This window comes from Paramisgurnus dabryanus, chromosome 1 (genome assembly GCF_030506205.2).
Source record: "Paramisgurnus dabryanus chromosome 1, PD_genome_1.1, whole genome shotgun sequence".
NCBI classification, from domain to species: Eukaryota; Metazoa; Chordata; class Actinopteri; order Cypriniformes; family Cobitidae; genus Paramisgurnus; species Paramisgurnus dabryanus.
In genome coordinates, this window is record NC_133337.1 from 49,571,188 (window position 1) to 49,590,195 (window position 19,008).

The following is a 19,008-nucleotide window of genomic DNA, read 5'->3' on the forward strand; positions in this document are numbered from 1 at the left end:
AATCTCTTTGGGGAACATGATTGAGTCTCGAAAGATAAAGGAAAACAAGAAATATGAGTTCTGGCCCCGAGTAATGTTCAATTAAAACTTTACTGATTAGCTGAAGTCCAATGCTCATGATTTTCATGTGGTTTAAGCCTTTGAGTAAGATTGACGTACCAGATTGACTTAAATATCAAATAAACAGAGTATATATACAGAGTAATTACTAAACATAAACTCTTGAAAAAAACAAGGGTGTTTTAAAGGTTCTTCACAGCAATGAATAAGAACAATTTTTGGTTCCTCACAGAACCATCCAGTCAAAGGTTCTTAGAAGAACTATTTCTTTCTTTTTATAATCTAAAGAACCCTTCTTGAAACAGAAAGGTTATTCAGATGTTAAAGGTTCTTTATGGAACCATTTAGCCAACATTGGTTCTTCTATGCATTGTTTTTGAAACACCTTTATTTTTAGCAGTGTCATACAAAATCAAAGATGGCGGCACATCAAATACTTCAAAATCTAATTGGTTATGATGTGTCATGTGATTGGTTGTTGTATTATTTGTGACACCTTTTCTGAAAATCATAAAATTATCATATAATGTAAAGAACATTTTGTGAAAATATAACCTTGACTTAGTAAGGTCATGTTAAAGATTAAACCAATGTGAAATCAATTATTAAAATCAAACTTGATTCTCCTTAGTCTTTAGCTCCTCCAGACACTTTAGCTTGGATTTCACAGGGTCATATATTTTGAGACATTTGCATAGACCAGAGGTTTTTAAACTTTTTTGTTAACCCCCTTTGTTGACCTAGATTATTAAAAGCACCTCATGAGAATTAAGTAAATATTTAATATTTGTATATCTAATTTGCATGATTAACTCTAAAAGCATTTATTTCATGTTTTTATCAGTATTTTACATAGCTGAAGAAAGGAAGTTCGATATCTACAATGAAATGAGAGTAAGTAAATTATGAATTTTCATATTCCTTTAAGACAGAACCTCATGGAAAAAAGCAATAGACAAAAGTTGTTAAATGTAAGTGATCGTCATTTACCTGCATGGCTTTTTTGGTCAAACACAAAATACAGTTATTTAAAATTAAAATACACGACAACCTTCTTTTGAAGCTTGAAAGCTCAAGCTGTTATGGTCCTTTTACATTAACATTGCAAACCTTATATTAAAAATTGTGTAAAAAGGTATGGAACAGCATATGCGGAGGATAGGATATATGTGTGAGCAATTCCTTTAACTTAAAAATAACGTGATTTTAGTTTCAATTTGATTTTATTACAACCATTTATATCTTTACTCATTTCTGGCAATAACAGTCTCATCATTAAAAAAATTATTTTAACGTCTTTCATCACAGAGATTGATCAGAGATCTTACATACAGTAAAGTTTGAACACAATAACACATCAGTGAGTCTGTTTCTCTTCATCTCTAGATCTGTTGTTTTTCTGCCCAAGTCTCATTGAGCATAAACAGCACATTTTGGAGAATAAAAAGGATTCACAAGTCAAAAGGCAGTGGGACTTTCATGGCAAAATTCAGTCAACTCGCAGCCTCTTCTTTCCTAATAGCAACGTAATTAATCCTCTGTAGTATTGTTTTTACTATTCCATGTCCCACTTAGTACTTGGCGAGACTTACTCCCTACTGAAAAACCTCTTGATGTTTCTCACCACTGCAATGCACTTAAGAAACATTAATAGTCTAGTTAATAATGGTCCCAATACTTTTCCCGTACAGTATTTTTCCTGCACATGACAGGCTGCCCAAATCCTCCTTTAAACATCCTACATTTCAAATCTTAGAGGCAACTAATGTAGAAAGCAGCATTCTTAAAAGTACAAAAAATTTATTTAACAAACTATATGAACATTTACACCACAATTGTGACTATTTTGCATTACAGCACTTTTACAACAAAAACAAGGCCCACAACAGTGGTACAGAGGGAGTCAATTTAACAACAATAACAGGTAAATCTCTACAGTTATGCATGATCAATGCATGAAAGCATAATAGAGGTCAACAGAAAACAAACATGTGAAGTAATGCAATGCAAAGAAAAATACAAATATCCACTGCTGTAATGGTTTTCCTTTTTTCAATAAAAACATTTCAAGCATGTGTCATAGAAAATTCATCCTAAAGTTCAATTTTGATTTCCACATTTTAAAGATCGGATTGTTTTTACATGATTATATTAATATGTGGATTAATAAATCCACACACTAATATATTAAATACACCATTCTGTTGGGAATATCAGGAGTTGTTACTGTACATCTTGTCAATAAATCTAAATTGTGCAAAAAAAACCATTATGATTGGCCTTATGTTTCACTACCCAGAGAAATGCAGAAATAACCCCTGAAAGTACAATAGGTAAACCCATTGTTTAATAAACAACTCAACTTCTCCATTGCATGACCTTTCATACACAGGTGGAGGTGTCATTAACCGTACATATAGCTACATGGCTAACCCAGTTTGTTCTGAGAAAAAAAAATACACTTAAATAACTGAAAATTGAAATCAAGGGTAGGTCAAAAGCACTTAGGCCCTTGAGAGAGACTGCGCGATACAAACAATAGAAATTCGCTCTTGTATATAATGGGTTCACTGAATTGCTTTCTGTCCATGTTAGGTTTGCTTTCTCCAAACACACTTCTTGATGAAACCCTTTAAAATGTTGCTCTAGGTGGGTAAGCAGTCACTTTAAGGAGATTTATTTGGCGGAAACGAGAGAGCCGTAAAAAGCTTTTTAACTCCGGATGCTTTTAGCTGGTGGTTCTACGTCCGGGAAGAACGTGCGCGACTGGGAGATTCTCGTGAAGGAATTTCATGCTGCCATGCTCTGAGAAATCCGCAGCCGTTTGGCCTTCTCCCCTTAAGACCCACTTGGTGGTAAGAAGCCCTTCTAAGCCCACGGGTCCACGGGCGTGAATACGGGCAGTGCTGATGCCGACCTCCGCACCTGCGAAACACAACACAAATATGTAATTTAAAGACATGTGAATGACAAAGCCACAGTTAAGTTCACAAAGTAAAGGGTGCTTTACCGAGTCCAAACCGGTATCCGTCTGAAAATCTCGTGCTGGCGTTCCAAAACACACAGGCGCTGTCTAACTGTTGCAAGAACTGCTCTGCTGTGTCCTCTGCAAACATAAAGATGACATGGGTTGCATAATGTACATGTAATAGAGCTGCGCAAGTTTAGGATTAATGACTAGTATTAAAACAGAACATGCTAAACTAGTGCCATTAAAGAGGTGACATTTTAATGCAGTTTGAAAAATACAAAATTGGTCTATTTTGTGTGAGGTGAGTTTTGTGCGATATGGGTCACCCATATAAATTGCCTAAAATAATAATCATGCATAGGCACACGATGCGAAGTTTGTCACAACATGTATGTAGCCCATTGTGTGTGGTTCGTCTCTTTTAGTCTAGGACTAGCCTTAACCCTTGTCTGTAAAACCAGGGGTAAATGTCTATAATGGATGGCAGCTTCAGGTAAGACGTTTACAAGCAATAACAATTCTTCCACTAGATGGCAGTGTAGTATTTATAGTCAACACATGCATTTACTGTAATGATGGTTTACTTCAGCATGCCATGTGAAATGCATTATCTGTGTGTTGAGACTTACCATTCTCTGTGACTATAACATCTGTGTGTGAGCTGCCATATTTATGAATGTGATCAATGGCCTCCTGCATACTGTCTACCACTTCGATACAACACTCCAGATCTCCGTACTCGGTGCGTAGAGACTTCACCTCTGATGGACTGAAGGTCAGGTAGGATGCAAACTTGGGGCCAGCGTGGATTTTTACCTACATGGGTGAAAACAGTAGTCATTAAAACTGTGGTTGGAAATAAGTTTTTGTAGACAAAATATTGTGATAAAGTTCAGAGAATATGCTAGCGCCATGCGTTATCAGTTAAGCTCTGGCAAAACAACTCTGTGAATCACTTCTCGCTTACTTTCACTGTGCTAATGTGTTATTTTTGCCCCTAGGAAGGCTGTTGTTAACATGAAGTGTTGTTTTAAAGTTGAAGCAAGATTTTTAAAAATCCAGAAAAATAATAGCACACGACATTTATACTTTTATGCATTTAGCAATTTTTTTATCAAACCAACTTATGCATTCAATCAATACTGTTTTTTATCAAAATGTGTTTTTTTCTGGGGATTAAAGTGCACCTATTTCATTGCTAAAATACAACGTTATTTGTGTATTTGGTATAATACAATGTGTTCGCGTGGTTTATGTTAAAAAAAAACATTATTTTCAACATACCGTTCATTTTTGTAGCTCCAGATATACTGTCTTCCTAAAATGCACTGATTTTGTACAAAACTTATCGATTTGAAAAGCGATGTGTCCCTGATAGGCCAGCTAATTTGTACGTTGTGATTGGCCGGAATACCTCTGACGTCGGCCGGAATACCTCTGACGTCAGCCGGAAATGTGATGCTCCTTACCATGTTTAAAAGATTTGCTGACAATGCAATGCTAACAGGAGTCCGAACTTACAGGCTGAGTCCAAAGTGAGTCCATAAAATCATGAATCGGACCATAGGAGCTCTTTAAACTACTCGGTACCCTATCTGCAACGTCTTTAGCAGACCAGATCTGGTACAGTTACAACCTACATTTTAGTGATAGACCGATATTTGCGAGTTTTATGTGTATCGGCATTGGCCGATACGTGGCTGCCGTGTTCGCCGATTTTTTTTCCGACATTATTTACAGACAGGGTCCTGGAAGCCGCAAGCGATTGCAGGTCATGTGACTAAAAACAAACAACCTTTCCATGACAACATCGAAAGATGGTTCCATAGCACCCTCACTTGTTTTTACTATTTGTTAAATATCGTGTTTTTAAGTTCAATAAATGTTACTTTTTTAAAATTGAGACTTGTAACATTTGGCATAATCATTGTGTCATTTTTATGATGTAAATTGAGTGAGCAAAAGCAGTATCGGCTCCAAATATCGTCTCAAGAAAATCGGCAGCCTGTATCGGTCATCGGACAAGGCTGATGAAACAAAAATCGGTATCGGCACTGAAAAATCCATATTGGTCGATCCCTACTACATTTTCTTTCATTTTGTATCCCAGTCAGATACTGTGCATGTGCAAAGACCCTCCCCAAGAGGATTTTTATTGTTGAACGTTTCTTTTTACTAGGGCGGCTATACTGACGTTGCAATCTACCCCATTCATATCAATACCAGTGGCACATCTTGTTAATATCTTTGACACCGTGCTCTGCAAGTAGAGCAATAAGAACACCATGCATAACATCACAAGGGTGTGTCCATAAATATAGCCAATCTTACTTGTTCTATTCTCAGCATGTCGATAATCTGATCAAACAGTTGAGTTCTGAGAAGATCCCGATGTACCAGCAGAGTTTCCATAGCATTACAGGCTGCAGGGTAGTCACATTTGGAATCTCGAACTGAAAAAATTTAAAAGAATAAAATCAAAACATCACTTCTGAATCTGAAAACAGCACATCTATGCTTTAAAATATTCTTCACTTACTGATTTTGAGTGCTTTGTCAATACTGGCCTCATGGTCCACATAAACATGGCAGATGCCCTCACTGTGACCAAGAACGGGTATGCCCTTAGCTGCTCTCTGAATATCTCTGACCAGCTGAGAAGAGCCACGGGGAATGATGAGATCGATCATTTTCTCCAGACGACACAGATCCTCCACCTCTTCACGTGTGCTTACCTGTAACACGCATTATATCTTTGAATATGGAGTGAGGGTGAGATACTTAATGTATTAAAAACACACAAACATTTTAGTTACCAGCTGGATGGCATCTTTGACTCCATGTATAGATAGGGCCTCCTGGCAGAGCTCATGCAAAATGCGATTTGTGTTGGCAGCCTCTTTGCCACCTTTCAGCAAAAGTGCATTGCCACTTGCAATAGCTAGAGCAGAAACCTGTGCATGCAAAACCAACAGTATATACAGTATGATATATTGCAGTATATACATTCTACAGTATAGTACCATATGTTACAACATACAATATGTTTACAGTACAGCATTTAGTGACCAAGGTTTAAAAGGACACAATTTTTTTGAAAATAGGCTTATTTTCCAGCTCCCCTGGAGTTAAACATTTGATTTTTACCGTTTTGGAATCCATTCAGCCAATCTCTGTGTCGGGCGGTACCACTTTTAGCATAGCTTAGCATAATCCATTGAATCTGATTAGACCATAAGCATCACGCTCAAAAATGACCAAAGAGTTTTGATATTTTTCCTATTTAAAACTTGACTCTTCTGAAAATATTCCCCTTGGTAACCAATAGCAGGGGACTATTTTCGGGCACTGCATAAAATCATTACGCCTGCTGCAGCCATGGTACGGCAGCAAAGTCGTTGATTATTACGCCAGAATGAGAGTATAGTTCCTAGCCATATCGGCCTAGAAAATTGCAACTTTTAATTTTCTGTCGGCCTTGGTACAAAATGTAACTACAAAAGAGTCAAGTTTTAAATAGGAAAAATATCAAAACTCTTTGGTCATTTATTTTTTTTAGCGTGATGCTAATGGTCTAATCAGATTCAATGGATTATGCTAAGCTATGCTAAAAGTGGTACTGCCAGACACGGAGATCGGCTGAATGGATTACAAACAGTAAAAATCAAACAAGCATACAAACTAAAGATATTGATAGCCAGTTATTCAGACTGATATCTGCCAATACCGATGCTGATATTTGGTGTTTATATTAACTTGCATAAACTAAATTCTATAGTTTACATTTTCTCAATGTTTTTCATTCATATAAGGACCATTAATATTGAAGTGGGTTTTTTTTCCTTTTTTTATAAACAGAGCTCAAATTCTTAGCATTTTCCTGTTCTCTTTTGATTGACAGGGTACATTGCCCATTACTATCTGCTGTTTTAAAGCTATTGGATGATAGTGTGAAAAATTGCTGTTATCGACCGACACAGATTATTGGCTGATATATTGGTGCATCTCTACTAAAAAGCAATGTTATAAAACTTTTTCACTACAATAATCTAAATGTACACACTTGACTAATATACTAAGTAAATGTATTTTGAGTGGCGGACCTGAGGGAGGCAGTCTGGTCGGGACTCAAAGATGACAAGAAGTACTCCAATGGGCACCGTGATCTGCTCCAGCTCCAGATTGTTTGCCACACGGGTCCTGCGCAGAACCCTGCCCACGCTGTCCTGAGATGACACAGCAATTTGACGGAGACCGATAGAAAGACTGTTAAGCTTGGATGATGACAAACTTAGCCGCTTCAGCATGGCCGTAGAGAGACGACCTGTAAGATCACCAGAAGAGAACCAAAAAAAGAAAATCTTAGACATTGTGATCACTGTGATTTACAGTATATGAAAGCATGCATACTAACAAGCAGAGTAATCAATTAATTTTACCCGTGTTTACAGATATCTCCATGTCCTTTTTGTTGGCGGCTAAAATTTCCTCTTTCCTCTCAGTCAGGAGGTCGGCCAACATGCAGATGATGTCACTCCTCTGTGGGCAAACAGATTAATAACCACTAAACACTTTATTTCACTGCGTATTACATAGCTGTTACAAGTTCAGGGCTAACCTGCTCCGGCTCCAAGGAAGCAAGGGTTCTGCCAGCTGTGCGGGCCATTTCCGTCTGCTGCTCAACTGTGGGGCCTGGGAGAAAAAAGAAATTGAGGTCACGAAAAAATAAAAAACCCTGTAAAGAAAAAATCTTGTGAAAAGTGTGATGCTCACCAGCTGGCTTGACCTCCGAGAAGAAGGTTCCCAGTTTCTTGCCCTCGACTATGTCAGTGATCACATGACCTGTGACCTTCGGATCTGTACCATTGGCAATGACCACGGATGTCCCACCCTGAAGGGCCCAGAGAGCTGCTTTCACCTAAGAGTTTGTGATGAAGAGTTAGGATGAATTACTGAAACAAATCACATGCGTCATATCCCAGAGAGGCTTTGCAACCACACCTTAGCTTCCATTCCTCCAATCCCAACTCTGGACTTTGTGCCATAGGTTATGGAATGCTGGTCCCCAGGGTAAAATGTGTCCAAGAGCTTGGCGTCGTCTGACCCTGGTGGGCTGTCGTAAAGCCCTGCAGATGGTGACAAACAGGAAACAGACTGGTTTAACATCAAACCCTCCTGTTATCTGACAGGAAGTGTGTGCAGACCCTTTACTCGCGTGTATTTTTCCAAATCAATCAAGTTGCTTTGGCAACTAACCATATATTGCGACAAAAAACGTACTCATCACCAGAAGCTTCCAGTTTAGATAACATTTATTCATTTAACCGATGCTTTTCTCAGCTTAGGGTGCATTTAAAGTGATACATTTGTGTGTTCGAAACCCATGACTTGCTCTTCCTGCTGCTGAGGTATGCAGATAATATGGCTTGATATTGACTGAGGTAAAAACTGTGAATGTGATCTCACCCTGTACATCAGAGAGAGCGATGAGAAGATCCGCCCTCATCTCCACAGCAAGTCGTGCCGCGAGGCTATCGTTGTCCTTTATACTGATAACCTGCAGGTGATAGGGATACATAATGTGAGTGGCAGATCTACAAAATGGAACCCTTTAACTTTGAAAATATACTGTGACATTAAAGGGGTCATATCATGAAAATCTGACTTTAAGTTCTATAATTGGGTCCCCAGTACTTCTATCAACCTAGAAAATGTGAAAAATATCAACCCAGTAACTTAGTTTTGGTAAACCATTTTCTGCATGCATGTGAAAAAACAGATCATTGAAATTTGGCTCCCCTTGTGATGTCACTTAATCTGCACTATCCAACCACCCCACTGGCATTTAGTGCAGAGATCAGCTCATTTGCATTTAAAAGGACACTTCCAAAAAACAGCACATTTTTTGCTCACACGTACAAAGTTGCAATTTTAACATGTTATAATAAATTATCTATATGGTATTTTGAGCTAGAACTTCACATATGTACTCAGGGGACACCAAAGATTTATTTGACATTTGTCCCCTTTATGTCTGATGAATAAGTGATAATGCTGCTGTTGCATAACAAAGATATTTTGTTAAAATTCATGCACTTTTTTCAAATTCAAGCTTCACTTTATTTGCTCTCCAGGGATTTACCCTCTGACCTTGGTGATCATAAAGTAGCATGATGCACTACCGGTATAGATACCAGTTTAATTCAACATGAAACCAATGTGAAACCACAGCCAGTGCATGATAGTGAAAACATAAAAGGGGCGGCACAGTGACTCAGTGGATGGGTGGTCCCTCGTTCGAGCCCTGGCTAGATCAGGTGGCCTTTCTTTGTAGAGTTTGCATGTCCTCCCTGTGTCAGCGTGGGTTTACTCTGGTTTCCTCCCACTGGCCAAAAACATGCAAGTTAGGTGAATTGGAGATGCCACATTGTCCATCCCCCAACTTGTGAATGGATTTACCAGTTCTTGCAGTTAAAAATATCCATATATGCTGGAATGGTTTGAAGAAAGAAAGAAAGAAGAGCAGAGAAAAGCGACAGAACTAAACTGCAAATAGGGACACGTTTGTTCCCTCCCAGTTTCCACAGGAAAGGGAAAAAGCCCTCAGGCTGCAACAGTGCACAAGACAAACATCAAGCCTCTGCATAATTTCCAGCATCTGTAAAAGCCCCTCCCAATATGCAGTTCCAATGAGAATAGAGAGAGGGTGGTGAGACTCTCATATAATGTCTTTATCTTCTGTACTCACATTTACCCCCTGAAGGTCACTGTTGGGTTCAGGGGGAGCCACCACGGCATCATTTGTGTTGATGATGGGCACGATGTTCATCCGCAGGAGCTCGTGGAGAGTGCTGTTCAAGTTCCGTCTCTTCTGGTCATCGTGGAAGTCTAAGTTTGTCACAAGGATCTGAAGCAGCAACACAACCAATTAAATAACACATACTGTATATGTGATCCAGTCTGTGAAAAGCCTTATTTTATGATTTTCTACATATAATCATCCTGCATAATGTCAAGAACATTAAGTGAAAATATAACCTTGATAACTATAATATTAACATAGTAAGATTTAAATCAATTAGTGAAATAAAACTTTGATGCTTCTATTCTCATAACTGGATTTTGAGACTCGTTTGGATTTCAGAGACTGGGTCATATGTGTATATTCTACCATAGCTTCTTTGTGTACCTGTGCTGTACAGGTGCTGTACTGAGTGAACATAGCTTCGTACAAAGCCATCAGACCGCTCTGTCCGGCCGCAGCACAAGCTCTCGCCTCCAGAACCGGTAATGTCTGACAGAGAAAATTCATTTGTGAGCATTCGGACTCAAACAACAGTGCAATTACAATCTTATAGTTGCAGCATGTTTACATTATAGAGTTATACACAGTGTTGGGGGTAATGCATTACAAGTAATGTGCATTACATAATAATATAACTTTTCTAAAGTAACGAGTAAAGTAATGCATTACTTTTTAAATGTACACATTAATATTTGAGTTACTTTATGTAATGCAAGTTACTTTTTTTAGTTTAATTAATTCCAAGTCAGAAACTGAGTTGACAGGCCAGAGCTCGAAATTTTTGTGATGAAATATGCAATTTCTGAATGCAGAACTTTTCAGTCATAAAAACACCTTCAAGCCTGAAAGAGATCAAGCCTCAGCCAAGAAAAAGTAACGCAAAAATAACTAAAAAGTAACATAAGCATTACTTTCCATGAAAAGTAACCAAGTATCGCAAGTAGTTACTTTTTTGGGAGTAACTTAATATTGTAATGCATTACTTTTAAAAGTAACTTTCCCCAATACCGGTTATACATTAATGCAGTGGTTTTCAATATTTTTAAATTAAAGACATGATGGATTGTTATTTTATCCTACTATGGAAGTTTGGGCTGCAACGGATCAAAAAACCCACAGTTCAGATGACATTACGATTTTTGAGGCATGGATCAGAAAATTTTTTGGATCAGCAAAAAAAAGTATGGGAAAAATCTAATAACAAATCAAGAAATTATAAACATTTATAAAAAAAGAGGTCTAAAATCATTAGGTACAAAAATCAAATGAATAATAATAATATTGTATTAATTAAATGTAATTATTATTTTTTTCTCTTTGTCTTGGGTTGTTTGATTAACGTTAATGACACAGACTTAAATAGGTCAATTGAGCTTACTGTCTCTTTAAGACCAAATATGCACAGACTGCATATCTCTCCGTGTGTGCACTACTGAGTCCCCTTAAACGCACGCACGCACGCACGCACACAGACACACACACAGACACACACACAGACAGACAGAGGGCGAATTACAAACGCCGCAGCATATACAGTCGTCCCACATAAAAACGTTACATTGTTTTTCATTGCTCTATTAGCCAAATGTATTTTAACAAACTACAGTATGAGAGAGAGTTGCGCAACTCTCTGAAGTTTACACATCAAGAGTTCTGATCTTTGAAGAATGATTACGTCTGACTCGAGCTGGGCCGGACGCATTCAACCGCATGTGCGTTTGTGCGTAAAGTAAACTGCTCACTTTAGCGCCTTTTTGCAGTTAAACTGTTTAAGAGAAAACGCTTCCCCGCCAATGACGAGATTTTCCGTCTTTCTGCAATACCGCTATTATCCACCAGGTGGATAATTCCGCAACTTATACAACCCGGAAGTAGCGCCTCACGTGAAAGAGATAGAACTCTGTGTATGATTTAAAGATCGCTCTGCATCTGATCTCTATGAAAAGTCCTTTGCAAAAATGGAATTATCTCAGCTTTTTGCTCAAAATTGGGTGTTTTTGAAGAAACCTACCCATGTTTGAGAGGTGATTACAAGAGAACTAATGAAGATAGGATGAAACGGCTTTTTTTTTTAAAGCAGAGGGTCTCTTCTTTCATCTGATTTATTGTTTGTTTATATATTTAAAGAAGAACATTTTCTGGAAGGCATTAAACTTTTGTGAATATCATGAAAAATGCTGGTGCTGGCTGGCAACTTTTTTTAAAAATGCTGGCGGGGAAAGAGTTAAAATCACTTGAATGTTAAAATTTGCAAACCTTTGAAACACTTACAAATGATAAATTTTTCCTATTTAAATTTGCGTTTTATCTGCGAATCATATGCGAGCCGAACCGTGGGTCATGATCCGTACGGATCAACTGCGATCCGTTGCAGCACTAATGGAAGTGAATGGGGCTCATGAACGGTCTGGTTACAAACATTCCCCAAAATATCTTCCTTCGTGTTCATCAGAACAAAGAAATTCATAAAGGTTTGTAACAACATGAGAGTGAGTAAATGATGACAGAATTTTCATTTTTAGGTGAGCTTAATGCAATGTGAAAAATGAGCTCCTACCATGTCTTTGAGTTGATTCTGGCCTGAATGTAAGGCTTGTCTGACGCTCTGCGAGAGGAGAATTTCATGCCTCAGTCTCTGTTTTCCAAACGCTACAGCACCACTGGTCACGATCATCATCTCTCTACCCTGATTCTGCAGCATCGCCACCTTGAACAATTGCGATTCATCAAAAAAGCATTACAATGTGCAAATTAAGTGCCCAGAAGCATTTATTATATTTGAAAGGAACTTGTGATCATCCTCTTTACCTGTTCCACGATCGAGGCAAGCCGGCCTAAAGCAAGGCCACACTCATCGCCTCGCGTTACAACAGCACTGCCAAGCTTGACGAGAATTCTCTTGGCCTGGCGTAGCTCACTGCGGTGGGCAAACGACTTACCGTGTGCCCGTGCCAGCGGCACTGTAATAAAAAAGGTACATTACTCCATTGTCGTACAAAAAAAAAAAAAGAGTGTGAGATACTTCATACACTGGCATACGGCCTTAACACTGTATTCAATGCAGACGTAGGAGCGGTTTTCCAGGCAGGGCTTAAAGTCTATTCCCAGATTAAAATGCTTGTTTGGACTGTCTTAACGGAAAACAGCTTGCACTGACATATCTTAAAACAATTACACTGATATATGTTGTCTCAAGATGCACACATTGTAAGGTATGTTTGTAAAAACTACTTAAAATGTCTTAATATAACTCAGGCTTAGTCATGGCTTAACCTAAACCCTGTCTGGGAAACCGCCCCATAGAGCTTTACTGTATATAGTGCATTGCCACTGCACAATCTACAGTACTCCACTACTTTAATAATCAATGCATACAAAATAAAATTAAAACATTGCACCTAAAATAACAATATCATAAAAACAAGTGAAAAGAAATCTGGGACAAACTTCACACCAACTACAACACCCACCAAAGCCCCACCAGAAAATGAAACAGCAGATGCCACATCAGCAAAGTCAGACAACACACATGAATGCTGACAGACAGTACAAAGCTTAAAGCGGATCACTGATTCAGTGAATAAGAAAGACAGACGGGTTGGCAAGTCATAAATAAAATCAACTTCCTATAACTCTATATTGTTTTTATGGTCAATTATTTACTAAATTTTACAAGAGAAAATGTAACTGTAAGGTACAATAATACAAGACTCTAAAACAGAAAAATTTTACTCTCTATAATAAAAAGTTTACCAAGTAAATCTCTCAGCAAACATATCTAATTATTTATTTACAGATTACTCCATCAATATTCATATAAATATTTACATTTTTCACGTTGTCATACATTTTGGGATTGAAAAAGGATATTTTGAAAACTCTGATCACGTTATATCCAACAGATATATCCTACAACATATGGCAAAAGGTGTAAATACTTACTCTTCCCTTGTGAAGCGGCTCTTCTGGAGATTTGAAAAGCATTTTGTCTAGTTAAAAGCTGAGAGCATAAGCACAGCCTTTGGAGATACATGGCGACCTGTTTTGTATTACTGTAATGTAAAGCAAGAAAACACAATTAATTTAATCACTTAGATAAGATACTTGCTGTACTTTATCTTGACTTCATTGGTCAAGATAAACACAACAGATATTGGCAGCGTGTGTACTTATTTGAACTTTGAATTTGCACTCAATTGACCCATATTCATTATATGCATTAACTTACTAACTACACACATCACAGCGAATAACTATAAGAGATGTGGTATAAAAATATGATATGGTATCAGTTTTGCGTGAGGAAATACATATCTAAAAATAACGCTGCCAACTTTTAACAAAACCATTTAAAAACAATAACATTGAAAATAGCAAGTCAAGAGAAAAAAGATCAAACAATACTAACTTTCCTCACATGTACGTTTGGATGATGCAATGATGAATAATTAAATACGTCAGCATGACTTTTCACATGTACATTTACATTATAACGCAGTAATGTGTAAATATGCTGTGTCTCCTGTTACATACCTCAATGCGTTTAAATAAATACAACTAATCCAGCTGAAGTTCAGTGTCAATGCTGCGCTTTGTTGTGCCACATCAACTCATGGATTCAGCCATGTTGACGTTCATCCACGTAGCTACGTAACGTAACGAACGTACGCTCTCCGCATTCACGAAAATACGCTCGGATTTCACTCCGTACTTGAAAACCTTTGGTAAAACGCTGCTTTCATGCGCATCTCAGCCGTTAGAGGGCGGCGTATAAACATATGGAAACAGTTATCTTTTTGGAGAGGTCATCCACATTGCAAGGATCAGACATGGGGCAACTGACTAAATGCTGATATATTGCATAGTTGTCACCCTTTCTGACCAAGGTATGCAACTGGCATGTCTTAACCCAGCTGAAAAACAAATTAAAAACAATATTTTTTTTTACATTAAAACTAGTACAAAATTAATTTATCTACTGTGTTTTGAGTCTTTTTTAGTTAAAATGTAAGGGTTGTTGCCAGAAAACATCCAGAGCCCAACACATGAGAGCCACAGACAATTACAGTTTCCATTAAAACCAATTCAATTCTCAGTGTACTATTACATTTCTGTGATGGATTAAATTGGTTATGTATAATAGCTTCCTGGCTGAATAAAAATCTCTTGTGCATGATGTTGTTAAATCCAAATAAAATATTACAAGTGCAATAAATGTTCTTTGCGAAGAGGCCCATAAAAGCCAAATTAAAATCAAATAAATGATTGCTTATGAACACCATATGAAAAGCGTGTTTGTCAAATAGGTTTATAATGTCTGGACTCTAGCATGACTCTGCAAGCAATTTGCAGGACCGCGTCATCAACATGTTTTACTTTCCGCATTCCTCAGTCTCTCTCTTAAAAGTGCTAAACTTATGACAAAGTCTGAGACATGTCAGAGTGTGCTTTTGGCACAGATATAAAGGATTGCCTGGCAATTCGTGTTTAGAGGGAACACTATATCTTCTACTGTAAAGGCCAAATTTGAAATGCAAAAAATAAGGGTATTACATTATTTTGATGGTTTGTCATGGTCCCCTTTGACATTTGACTGACTATAAGTACCTTTGCAAGTACCTGTACATTTAAACTTGCTATACTGACCCCTTTATTTGATCTACACATATATATATACACATTAATATATTATTTATTACATAAAAGTTGCGTTAATATAATGCTTTTTTACACTGTATACTTTTCTAAGTGTGCTATTGAGACAAAATTTCCACCAGCCTTCAAGCCAAATATTGAATTCATGCAAAGAAATCAGAACATTTAAGTATACAAGTTGAGTCATAATAAATAAAGTGACGCAGACGCATAACCAAATAGGTTTGAAAGATATTTCATATTAAGCAAAGGAAATTAAAATTATCTGTACTAAACATGTACAGGTTTTCATAGACCTCATTTATGTCGAAAAAAAAATTGCAGGAAAGAATCATCAACAAAATATCAATAACAGAAGCATACCCTATATGACCTAAAACACCTAAACTTGCAGCTGCATTGCAACATTTCTCCATTTCTCTTAAAGAAAATAGTTTTGTTTCCTGTTTTTAAATGATTTTAAAGTTTAAGGGAAACATTATGAAACACTGGTAGAAGTTCTTAAACACAACTCTTGCATTTGCTATAATGGCAGGAACCACAAACTTTTGTTCCAAGACAAAACCACAAAACTATCTTTTATCCTTGATCTTTTGCTTGGAACTTTAAACATTTAAACAATGTTACTTTTTAACATAAACAATCTTAATTTTGATTAAGACTTCTACAGCATGTGCATTATTATCAAACATTATGAATAGCAACCTCAAAGCATTCCACAGCCATCTGCATTGTTTGTTAAAAATTACATCGATATAGCCTAGTTGAGTCTTTGTTTTTGGAACTGTCTCTATGGCATTTTTATCATGAAGCTAAGCACATGACTTCGCTTTTACCATATGTGCAGCAGGAAAAAAATTTGGGAGGGAAAGAGTTTTAGTCCAACTGGGTAACAGATGGTTAACATCAGTGCCATTATGGCCCATCTGCTGGCTCAGAATCCTCATGGTCAAAATTTAGTTCAGTACATTACTTATATACTTAAATTACATTTCCATGAGAGTTGTTAGGGTTAATCCAATATCACCCTGTTGATTTGAACTCTTTCAATGCTATAAATAGATACAGTATAGTCATATAGACTTTGTGATTCTCACGAAAACTTGGTTTTAAAAATGTCAAGCATGAAAATTTAAAAAATGAAACTAATTTCCCACCAGACATTGAAAAACAAAGTCTGGAGTAAATGGGAACATTAATTTAAACACTTTTACTTATCATTTAACACTTTTTGTAACATAATTTAAAAAATTAGTCCTAAAAAATCTCATTACCGCAACAGTCAGAAAACATCAACACTGACATATTTTCAAAATGACATGACAAACCTGAAAGAACATAATTTGGAGATTCTGCACATGCATTTAAAAATCAAAGTATTATGCTTCTATTAATTAAATTAACATTTAATAAGCATCTGTTGCGGTAATGATAATCAAAATGTCGTGTAAGCATTCTGACAAGACAATATTTCAAATTAACTGTAAAAAAATTATCTTACCTGGTAGCCATCTTGAAGTAACTGGTCCATGTGCTTGGTCAGTCAAGATCAAACTTTATTAAAATTCTGTATGTGTGCTTAAACTGTTCTCAAAAAGTGTTGCGTTGGATGAGAACATCAGGCATGGACACATCATTTTCCTAATTTTTCTTCATTATTTTTATACATGAATATTCAGTAAATATTTTTTCTGTCATCTAAAGTAGTCTAGCAAAATATCCATTTATTTGTTTTCTAAATATTTTTGTGTTAATTTGATTAAATTACAACATAACGCATGTTCAAACACAGCCGGACACATTGCGGTAATGAGAATTTCAGCAGAAAATGAGATAACATTGACAAATTATAAATTCTTATGTTGAAATCACACATTGTGCAATGTAGAACACAGTATTGTGTTAATTCTGATGCTTTTTAAAATTACTATATTACACATTTTATAGCTAAAATCATTAGTGCCGTGGTGTTTCAATGGTTTCGTGAGAATCACCCATATAATCTGTGTTCAAACGGTGGATTACTGTATATGCATGCAAAACCCCATAACTCACAAGAATCATTGAAATGGCCTGTAGAAAACAATCAACAGGTTTGGGTAAGAAACTCCTTTATTTCTAAATCAGGCTCCCTCCAAACCGTAAGCTTTGGGGTGTAATAATGATTGGGGCCAAAGGGGATGCATGTATTCATGGTAAAGTCATAGAGAGAAATAAATACTTCACTTTCTGGGTTGTGGAGAGTTTTCATTGTCTTTTCCAATAAGTTTCAAACAAAACAAAAAGTCACTCCTAATTGAAGAACATCTGTTAGTTTTTCTCCAATCAGATATTTTGGTACAACTACATTTTTCCACTCCCAAAGAAAAAAATCACATGGAAACAAAATGAGATGCTTGATTTTGTTTTCACCATCCAAATACAGGGGATATAAACATCCCCAAGGAAACAGCTCAAATTGAAAGAGTATGCTGTTGAAGTCTGTTTCCAGGCCATAGGAAGTCAAGCAGACGGTGCTTTTTCTTTCATGGAAAGTCATTTCTATAGTGACCTAACTTTTATAAGATACTGTATGTATTATGCATTTAGTATCACAGAAGCCCCTTGTGTGCTCTACATTTTAAAGGGCAGTTTAGTCTAGTTTCCATCTAGAGTGACATGCAAGTGTTTCCAATGCTTTGTAACCGCCTCAAAGACCTTAATTGTTTCATGCATATTTGAAATATCTCTCACAAACTTTTAACAATAATGTAAAACTGCCAATTATAACTTAATGCGTGCCTTTGATCTCATGTCTCCATGGTGCATCACTCACTGCAGTTTAGCACTCAGAATAACTCCAATTTTCATCTGATCTCAGTGAAGATGTTCCTCCTTTTAGATCGAGAGGATGTACTTGCAGCATCTCCGCCTGTTAGCGTTCAGAAGAGAAACACGATTTTCCCATTACAGGAAATTGCAATATAATTGCCCTCTTGCTCAAATCTTCTTAGTGCCAGTCTAGTTTGGTAGAGGAAATGAAAATGCTGTGCACTTTTCACTCTCTGTTTGTCATCATTTTTTTTCAGCATGCCATTTTCTTGTAAGTCAATGAGGGCATTCATTTGCAGATGAGAAGTCCAAATATCCCTATGGCGTATTTTAATGGACTGTCTAAGCTTGTATAAATTACACGAATACCGAACAACCAATTTCTACTAAACACTTTATCCATCTGTCTACCAATGAAAAGGTGTTATCATCAATATTCATTTTTATTTAAGTGAACCCTTGCATGCAGCCTAAAACACATCTCTTTGTCCTCGTGTAAAAGCTGCATAGAAAAAAACAAAAGCGAGAACAAAAGGTGTGATGTCATAAAGTTTGGTGAGTGTTGTGCATTGATAGATTGTGTTGGCGCTATCAAGGGTTGTAACAGAGAGAGGAAGCTGGTTGTAACCCAGACGAAAACAAAAATGTCTTTGTTCTGACCAGAGCTCTGGCGAAAGTCATTTTGTGAAAGGCACTGGTGACACAA

General features: G+C 36.9%; 1 protein-coding gene across 1 annotated transcript; it reads right to left on the bottom strand.

The window, feature by feature from the left end:
* Positions 1-1,840: 1,840 nt before the first annotated feature.
* On the bottom strand, positions 1,841-14,497 carry aldh18a1 (aldehyde dehydrogenase 18 family, member A1). The gene is made up of 18 exons (XM_065262530.2): positions 14,370-14,497; positions 13,779-13,888; positions 12,645-12,796; positions 12,394-12,543; positions 10,221-10,325; positions 9,780-9,938; positions 8,498-8,588; positions 8,033-8,157; positions 7,805-7,949; positions 7,650-7,723; positions 7,471-7,570; positions 7,135-7,355; positions 5,848-5,985; positions 5,571-5,766; positions 5,363-5,484; positions 3,661-3,847; positions 3,071-3,166; positions 1,841-2,985 (listed from the first exon to the last, which is right to left on the bottom strand). The coding sequence occupies exons 2-18, from the start codon at positions 13,867-13,869 to the stop codon at positions 2,789-2,791; spliced, it is 2,349 nt and encodes a 782-aa protein (XP_065118602.2). The 5' UTR covers positions 13,870-13,888; positions 14,370-14,497; the 3' UTR covers positions 1,841-2,788.
* Between the last annotated feature and the right edge of the window lie 4,511 nt (positions 14,498-19,008).

Bases quoted from the DNA above. Each gene is read 5' to 3' on its own strand.
- aldh18a1 (XM_065262530.2), bottom strand. From the start codon at position 13,869: ATGTATCTCCAAAGGCTGTGCTTATGCTCTCAGCTTTTAACTAGACAA. The intron at 10,326-12,393 runs GTAGGAGCTCAT...TTTCTCTGTCAG, and splicing joins AGAATCAACTCAAAGACATG to ACATTACCGGTTCTGGAGGC. The intron at 7,356-7,470 runs GTAAAATTAATT...GTGATCTTACAG, and splicing joins GGAGATATCTGTAAACACGG to GTCGTCTCTCTACGGCCATG.